This window comes from Vombatus ursinus, unplaced genomic scaffold (genome assembly GCF_900497805.2).
Source record: "Vombatus ursinus unplaced genomic scaffold, bare-nosed wombat genome assembly UNPS02011369.1, whole genome shotgun sequence".
Classification (NCBI taxonomy): domain Eukaryota; kingdom Metazoa; phylum Chordata; class Mammalia; order Diprotodontia; family Vombatidae; genus Vombatus; species Vombatus ursinus.
In genome coordinates this window covers 2,965,790-2,974,909 of record NW_020951147.1, presented here as the reverse complement: position 1 = coordinate 2,974,909, position 9,120 = coordinate 2,965,790, and the positions used below count along the sequence as shown (strand labels likewise).

The window sequence follows — 9,120 nt, the reverse complement described above, 5'->3', positions numbered from 1 at the left end:
CTCAGGCTCCTGGAGGGCAGGGACTGTCTTCTGTTGTTTTGTTTCGTTTTTGTATTCCAGTGCTTGGCACTTGGTAAATAATAAGTGTTGGTTGACTGACTGCCTGATGGGTCCCTGATTAACCAGAGTATGTATGTCCTGTGGGTGTGGGAGCGGGGGAGCCCATGTGGTGTTAATACTCCTGAGGTGTCCTTGTGGATCTTTGGGGCCTGGAGACTTCGGAGCAGCTGCTGGTGAGCTGACTATGAAGTGTTCAGAAGTTCATGGGGCAGAGTCTGAGTCTCACTGGAGATCCCACAGGACAGAAGGCTGGGGCAGCTTCTGGGAAGGCCCTTGGGAGTTCTGTAGTGCCTGGCCAGCCCAGGCCCAGGGACTGGGACAGCAACTGGTCAGTCAGTCAGGCAGGCAAAAGTGATTAAGCTCCTCCGATGTGCCGGGCATTGTGCTAAGCACTAGGGGTACAAAGAAAGGTAAAAGTCTTTGCTCCTCCAGGTGTGATGGGAGAGACCACATACAAACAACTCTGTACAAATAAGCTGCCTACAGGATTAATTGGAGAAAATCAGCAGAGGAAAAGGACTGTTATTAAGAGGGATTGGGAAGACGTCTTGCAGATCAGAACTGAGTCTTGAAGGAAGCCAGGGAAGCCTGGAGGAGAGAAAAACAAAAAGAAAAACAGAAAATGCCTCCAGTCTGGTCCAGGAGCACCCAGGAGGGGGGAAGGAAGAGTGTGTGGTGGTGGGATGGAAGGTGTGAGCCGCCCGGAAGGCTGTGTGTGCGCGGGAGGGACTGAATGACCGGATCTGATGGAGGAGTGTGGAGGTGCTAGGAAGTGGCTGGAGTTTTCTGAATAGGGGGTGACATGGTCAGACCCTGAGGAAGGTCATCTTGACAGCAGAGTGGAGGATGGGCTGAAGTGGGCAGACTTGTTGCAGGAAGGCCCGCCAGAATGCCATAGAAATAGTCCAAGCGAGAGGTGCCGAGGGTCTGCACCCCGTCCGAGGAGCCAGAGCGGGGCATCCTCAGGTAACACCAGGCTTTGGCAGCTGCTTGCCCATGGAGGAGGGGGAGGGAGAGGAGCTGGTGCCTAGGTTTGGAGCCGGGGTGGTGCCCTCCACGGTAACAGGGGAGTTAAGAAGACGGCTGGGTTTGGGGGAGAGTTTGAGATGTGGACGGGTGCCTGAGAAGATGTCCAACAGCCAGTTGGGTCTGCGGGACGGGAAGTCAGCGGAGAAGTCCACTCGGCAGCACAGCCGCACTCGGGGTGACAGGCCCGGCAGGTGGCAGCTGGCGGGCACGACAGAGCGCGCTAGCTGGGGGCTGGCAGGCGGGGAGGCGGGGCGGGCTCTGCGGCTGGGGGCGGGGAGCCGCCCGGGCCCCCGCCCCCCCCTCCTCCTCCTGAACGTCCTCCCACTGGGTTGGTGGAGGCTAGGGGGAGGCCCGCCGGGAGGGGGCGAGGGGAGCTAGCAGGGGGCGCGGGCCGCGGGGCGCCAGGAGCGCACGCTGGGGCAGTCGAGCTGCACCGGGAATCCGGCAGCGGGGCGCACGAGTCGGCGCCGCAGCGGTCACAGGAGCCAGAGCGGGAGTGGGCGCCCGAGCAGGAACCGGCCGGCCCGCCCGGGGGGACGCGCGGACGCCTGGGTCCCTGCGGGCCGCGCCATGGAGCCCGAGTGAGGCGGCCGGGCCGGGGCCGGACTATGGAGGCTCTGCTGACGCTGCTGGCCCTCTGCAGCCACTTGGCTCCAGCCGGAGGTGAGTGGGGCCCCCGGAGCTTTGTCTCGCGGGGACCGACTTAGCCGGGCCTGGGCCGCCGGGACAGAGCGCGGGGCTTCGCGATCTCCCGGGACCGGTCGCGGCCGGGGCTAGGGGACGGCGACGGACGAGGGCGCTCCGGGCCCCCGCGGGCACACGTTCACTTTTTGGGGGTGCTGCAGAGGCGCGGAGACAATAGAACTTCGCTGGGACCTGCTCGGCGGCTGGACCGCCGGCCTGCTGCCCGCCTGCCTGCCGGGAGAGGGAGCCGGTGGCGGGTGGCAGCGCCGAGAAGCCAACTTTCTGCCAGGAGCCGGGCCGGGCCGAGCTCGAGCCCAGAAGTTGACTTGTGGGGCCTGGGACGCCCCGCGCCGGCGGCCTGGAGCCCTTGGGGGGTGGGGTGGGGTGGGGAAGGGGGAGTTCAGAGTAAAGCAGCCTCAGGGTGGCCCCCCCTCGCACACCCTCTGCGCCGACACAAGCTTCCAGCCTCCCCCCCAGCCCAATCCCTCGGCCCGTGCCCGAGTGGGGCAATCCGGGCCCTTTGTCTGGAGGTCGCAGCCTCCTCCCACCCTGTCCCGAGGAGGCTGCCGTGGGACCCCTCTCCCTGCGTTAGGCCGGGCCGGGAGGGAAGCCGGGGTCCCCCAGCCTACGCGCCTACCCCATGCTCTCCTCTTGCTTGGGGTGCTGCCCCACTATGAGGGGGGCCCTGGGTGCCACGGAGTGTGGCCCAGGTGCGCGCCCCGCGGAGTGCGGGAAGAGTGGCAATAAAGGTGCAGGGCACCCAGTCAGTCTGCTGGGGCAGAGCCGGCTGCCAAGTGCCCCTGGCCACCTGTGGAGAGCTCAGCACCACCCACAGGCCGCCAGGTGCCCAGCCCGGGTGCCCCCGGACACAGTCGCCCTCTTTTTTTTGCTGGGGAAGGAGGGACCCGCAGGTGGAAGGAGCCCACACTGGTGCCCAGCCCAGCACTGGCCTCCTGCTGTTCCTCGTGGCCCTTGGTCGCCGGTGGGGGGGGGGGAAGGTTAGGTGCCCTCCTCATAAGCCTCGCTGTCCCAGTCTCTGCTGCCCCGCCCCCGTAGACATGGGGAGCCCGGCTTGTACTGGAAGCCCTCCCTGGGCCCCTCGGTCTAGAGGCATCCTGCCCTGCCACCCTCCTTGGTTCTGCGGGGGAACCCAGAGAAGTCCTCTAAGCCCTTCTCACCTGGCTGGGCCGGGCTTGGAGGGAAGGTGCAGGTCAGAGGCCCACTGGCTTGCCCTAAGCGTGGCAGGGTCTACCCGTGCGGAGCTAGCTAGAAGCTGGAGGGGGTGGTCTGCGGAAGCCTGGTCCCTAAGGTTCAGGTAACTCTTGGATCTTTGTTTTACCCGTGGAGACCTAGCTTTTGGGGAACTAAAGGTGTGGCCTGCCGCTGCAGGGTGTGGGGAAACAGTGGGGCTCCCTGGCCTTGTCCGGGAATCTTTGGGTGCCTCCCTCCCAAAGGCTTGGCTTGGAGGCCCTAGGCAACCTGGGGAGGGAGGGCAAAACCAGGACTTTGGATCTTGGAGTCAGAAAGAGCAGGCTTCTGATTCCAGCCGAGTTACCTTTCTTCTCCTGTGTGACCTTGGGCAAGTCCCTTCATCTGAGAGCTCTGTCGTTGACCTGCATTGGTATGTGACAGCTTCCTAGCCCAGGTCCAGTACCCACCCCTTCTCACCCAAGTTCGGGTCTCCTCTTGCTGCTGGTGGGGAGGGGTCCCCTAGGGAGAGAGCAAGCAACGCTCTGGAGGCCTCCCTGCCCTCACTCTTTGCCCAGGGCTTTTTAGGACCAGCACTTGGGTCTCCCCTAATGTTTTTTGGGGGCATTTGTAAGAGTGCTCTTCTGAACTCGATTCTGAGTTTGCAGGAAGTTTATCTCTATATCTGCGAAATAAAGAGGGCTCATCTGCCGCTTGTCCTCAGCTTTTCATGAGGTTCTGTGCCCTGACCCCAAGACTTGGGGGCAGATTCTTCCGGTGGGAATTTCTCTTTTGAGACCAGGCATGCCTCGCCTCCCACCAGGGCTGATTCTCATTTTAGGAGTGGAGGGAGCAAAGACTCACCAGGCTTGGCCCTGGAGTCTCCTGGGGATGCATTGGACAGTTTTTTTTTTTTTCACCTTTTTGATGTTTTGCCTATTTCCTTGTGCCAGTCATTCAGGAAGCATTTACTAAGCACCTACTGTGTGCCAGTCATCTGGCAGTGACAACAACTGTCACACAGGTGTTGTTCTGCCCGTGTCTGACTCTCACTTGGGTTTTCTCGGCAAAGGTACTGGAGGGGTTTGCCGTTTCCTTCTGTAGCTCATTTGACAGATGAGGAAACTGAGGCAAACAGGGTGAAGTGACTGGCCCAGGGTCACACAGCTGATGAGTATCTGAGGCCAGTTTGGAACTCAGGAAGAGGAGTCTTCCAGACTCCAGGCCGGGCAGTCTGCCCGTGCACCACCCAGGGGCCTCCATCACATCGGTAGGAGCATGAAACCAGAGATTTGAAGCAGGGTCCTCTGACTCCAGAGTCAGCACGCTTTCTCCCGCTTCCATCACCTCCTTTCTGATCTCAGTTTGCAATCTCTAAAATGGGGACAATTATACAAGGCAGGCAGATAACAAGCATTTATTAGGGGCTTACTGTGTGCCAGGGGCTGTACTAGTGATCTCCCCAGTTTACGTCCTAAGGTGGGAAGACCAGATATAAAAGGGAGCTAAAAACTGGGGAGAGGGGGAGAGGAGAGGAGAGGAGACGGGGCTGTAAAGGAAGCGCTTGGCGGACTTCTGAGCCCCAGGTGAATGCTGCCCCGTTAATTCTGTGAGGCTTAAAACTGGCCAAACAGCGTGCTTCTCATATCATCTTCCCAATAGGCTTGTTAAGTGGGTACTGTAGTGATGGTTGTCTCCTTTTTGGGAGGGGAAACTGAGGCCCAGAGAGGAGAAATGATTTTCCTAGGTTCGGAGTGAGAAGGCGTCAGTCGTGCAGGATTGGAATCCAAATCTTCCTGACTTTCAGTTTTGGAATCTCTCCACTGTCCCATACTGGCCATGGGAGGCAGAGGACCTGGGGCCACATCCTGGCTATGCCACTAGTATCGTGTGACCTTGGGCAAGTCCCTTCTCATCTCTGGGCCTTAGTTTCCCCAACTGTATATAGGTTGCCGGGGTTGGCCTTGGAGGTCCTTCTATATCCGCAGTCTAGTAACCTGTGTTCATATCCTTAAGGGTCAGAAAAACTGCCTTCTCTGGTTACTTATTAACACATTACTTTGGACAAGGAAGTTCATCGTTTCGAGCCTCAGTTTCCTCATCTATAAAATGGGGATGCTAATACTTGTTATACCCAATTCCCTGTTTTGTTGTGAGGCACAAACATGAGTCACTTGTGTAAAAAGACTTTGAAAGCTGTTTACTTATAGTTACAAAGTCCTGGACAGAGATGATCTCATAACCAGCGTGACCATCCCCGTTCATAGGTGGGGAAATGGAGCCTTCCTTGGATCATGGTGTGGCAGCCTTACTTGCTGTTCTGACCCGTGATCTGTGATGTTCTGATCTCCAGCCTCCACACCTTTATCTGGGCTGCGCCCATGTCTGGGTATTCTTCTTCCTCACCTCCTTCCAAGGCTCAGTCTTATCTGGAGCCTCCCAATCCTCCCCTGCCCCCAACAATCCCAATAATTTTGCACTGATCTCTGTACATGTTGGTAGAATGTTAATTCCTTGAGGTCAGAACCATTTTGGTTTTCAATTCTGAGTACCCAGCCCTGCACCCTGCACCCTGCACCCTGCACCCTGCACCCAGGTAATGCTTAATAAATGCTTATTGAATTCTATTGACTGATTCTAGCTTTTGAGCTGGGAGGGGCCTCAGAGGACTCCTAGCCCACAACCCAACCGAGGTGGAGCACAGGGGGGTCAGGCGTCTTGCCTGAAGTCCCCCAGGTGGTCAGCATTCCATTAGCCGCTGGGGAGACCCCTGTGTATGTGCTGAACCCTGTGGGGTGGGAAGAGAAGGGGAGAGCCTCTCTTACCATGAGAGTACAGCCTTAGCACAGTCCACAAGGAAAGAAAGAGGGGAGAGAAAATGGGAACTGATGCTGCAAGGAGGGGGCACGGAGTGAGAGCGGGCAGCGCCATGTCGAAACCACGTAGGCTTGCAGATAGAAAACATACCAAGCTGCTTCTTAGCTCCAGCTCGAGACTGTGGACTGACAGGAAGTGCGAGGCCTCGTGCCAGGCTGGACCACAGGGGAAAGGCAAGAGCCAGCCCAAATTCCACCCTTTGGACCACTCGATGCCCAGAGATGCCCAAAATGTCAGCAGAAAATGAAGTTGAGGCCTGGGTGTGTGCTTAAAGGAACATCACTTTGGCCAGTCTGTGGAGCAGAGGGATTGGAGAGGGAGAGAGGCTGGAGACTGAGCTGCGGGGCAATAGTGACGAGGCCTCTCAGGCAGAGGACCTGTGCTCAGGCCTCCGTTCTGCTTCTCTCCAGCTGAGCAATGCCACTTTTCTGAGGCTGTCCCATCTAATAGGACTTGCATTCTTTACCTCTGGGTCCCGAGGAGAGTGGTTTGGGATTGTAGAGAGCCCTCTGTCCCTTGTATTGGCCGGCTCCTCTCCAAGGTTCATCCTCCAATGTCTTAACTGGTCCTCTCACCTTTGTATGCTTTGCCTCGAGGCCGTGTGGGATAATAGAAAGGGCCCCAGATTTGGTAGTCCTGGGACTTTCGGCAAGTTACTTAATCTGAGAGCATCTGGGCATCCTTCTCTGTCAAATGGGGATAATAACAGCTCCTGCCTTAGTCTAGGGAATGACTCAGAAGATCGAGGGAATGAAGTCACATCAAGGCAGCAAGCATTGATGAGGCACCTACCGTGTGCCAGGCACTGAGCCAACCAGAAAGTAGGCTGCACGCTGCCGTGTTGTAGGTGCTATGTAGGGTTGCATATCTGAGGCTGAAGAAAGGACCTTCAAGGCCATCTAACCCAACCCTCTCCTTTCAAAAATGAGACCCAGATTTACACCGATATTGACAGAGCAGGAATTTGAACTCGGGGTTCTGACTGCAAATTCAGCCCTTTTTTCCAGGGTACTGTGGTACTTCCAAATTCCTACACCGTGTGTGGATTAGTATGGAGCAAAGTGACATTTAGAACGATGATCCTGCATTTAGAATGAGGTCCTCCAAGATGGGAAAGTGCCTTCTGCGTCCTCAAGGATGAAATGGCATTCACTTGAGTTGGTGCTGTACTTTATAGCTTTGCTCCTCCTCAGTTCTGCTCTGGGCCCGGTTCATCGTCCATTTATGCCAATTTCTCCTTCCATGAATTCACCCTCTCAGACCAGGGGTTCTGGGGATACTGAGGAAGACACCTGATGGTAATTGACCATCATTTGTTCCAAAGAAAAAAGAATTCCAGGACAGTCTACAAATAGCTAAAATAAAGCCCTTCTTTCTGGCAGGAATCGTCACTGGTCTCCAGCCCCAGTCATGAGCTAATCTGTTATGAGGGAGAATTTCTTTTTGTAATTTAGCTGGATAAATTTAGGCTCCTTAGTGGTTAAAAGAATGATGTTGCAACTTAAAAGATCTGGGATTTCATGGGTGTGGGCATTCCCTCTCCTGTTAATAATAACCTCAGCAGGCTTTCCTACATGGATTCATGGGCTGCTGTGGCCAAAAAAAAAAAAAATAATCATCAGCTGGTGGCCGGTGGGGTGGGGTGTACTCCTGAGCTGGGTTGTGCTGATCCCCAGGCGGCTGCCCTAGAACCCTGGCCCTGACCTGGGCCCGGAGAAGACTTTCCAGGCCGGAGTAGCCCAAGCCCTGGCTGCCTGAGCCTGGGGAGATGAAGTAACCTGACCATGGTCCCGTAGTGTAAAGGGCTGAGGAGGGATTCAAATTCAGGGCATCCTGCTTCCAAGTGCAGCGAGGGACTTGTCGAAGTGTAGATTCAGAGTTGGAAGGGATCACGGAGGTCACTAATAATGATAATAATAGTAAACATTTAGATAGCACTTACTATGTGCTGGGCACTGTGCTGAGTGCTTTACAAATATTATCTCATCTGATTCTCACAACAACCCTGGGAGGGAGGTGCTGTTATTATTATCCCTATTTTACAGATAGGGAAACTGAGGCAGGCAGCGGTAACGTGACTTGCTAGGAAGTGTCTGAGGATGGATTTGGGCCAGATCCTCTTGACTCCAGGCCCAGTGTTCTGGTAAGGCAAGAACAGCTGTGAGAGAGATAGCAAAGAAGACATGACAGTAGCTAGGGGCATACAAGATCCATACAGTCAGGTAGAAGGCACTCTGAGAAAAGAGAACCTTGGTAGCTGGGGCCATCAGGAAGGCCTCCTGCAGAAGGGGGGCCTGGCATTGAGTCTTGAAGGAAACCGGGAAGCACGCGGAGGAGGAAGAGCATTCCAGGCATGGGGCACAGCCAGGGCAAAGGCCTAGAGATGGGAAATGGGAGATGGAGTGCACCGGTTCTGGGAGCTTTGTGCAGGCCAGTGTGGCAGGAACACAGAACTTGGGGTAGAGAGAATGGAAAGGGAGGAAGGGACCAGGTCGGGAAGGGCTTGAAATGCTGCTGAACAGACGGCTTTTCCCTCCTCCATCAACCTTCCTAAAGTGAGATGATCCTTACGAAGCCGTGGCCCACAAGTGCTATTATTTTAATCATATTCTTGGCAGGAAAGGCAGCGGGGTACCGCGGATGGAGAGAGTCTGAGGGGGAAGAGATGCAGACTCGCGTCCCTTGAGGCACGTGCTGGCTGGGGGACCTTGCAGTATCCCAGGCAACTTCGCAAGAGGATAAGTTAGAGCTCGGAAGTGCTATTGTGCTTCAGTGAAGGGACCGTGTGCCTTGGGGACCTCCTCTCCATTATGAAAATCTTAGCTTTAGAGTTTCCCCGCTTCCAACTTGTTCCTTGGGTGCATCTCCCTCTGTCGTCCAGCCGGGCTGACCGGCCTGCTGTTTGTGGGCTCCAGCTCCCCGGCCCTGGGCCTGCATCCCCACCCTCTTCATCTCTGGGAAATCTCTTGTTTTTCATCCAGAGCAGTCAACCTGCTGCCGGATTTCCTCTCCCAAGCTTCCATGGAAGTCGATTCTGTCATGCGGGTACAGATGTGTCTGTAGACACACACTCACACACACACACACACACACACACTCACACTCACACTCACACACACTCACACATTCACATACACACATACACACACTCACACACACATATACTCACACACACTCACACACACATACTCACACACTCACACATACACTCACACACTCACACATTCACATATACTCACATACACACATACACACACTCACACATTCACACACACATATACT

At 55.8% G+C, this 9,120-nt stretch overlaps 1 protein-coding gene across 1 annotated transcript in view; it reads left to right on the top strand.

The window, feature by feature from the left end:
* The first annotated feature begins 1,496 nt into the window (after positions 1 to 1,496).
* Positions 1,497 to 9,120, top strand: part of LRP5L (LDL receptor related protein 5 like) — a 93,827-nt gene continuing 86,203 nt past the window's right edge. The window contains exon 1 of the mRNA XM_027856009.1: positions 1,497 to 1,752. Coding sequence (XP_027711810.1) covers positions 1,698 to 1,752 — 55 coding nt within the window. The 5' untranslated portion in view covers positions 1,497 to 1,697. The remainder of the gene's footprint in view (positions 1,753 to 9,120) is intronic.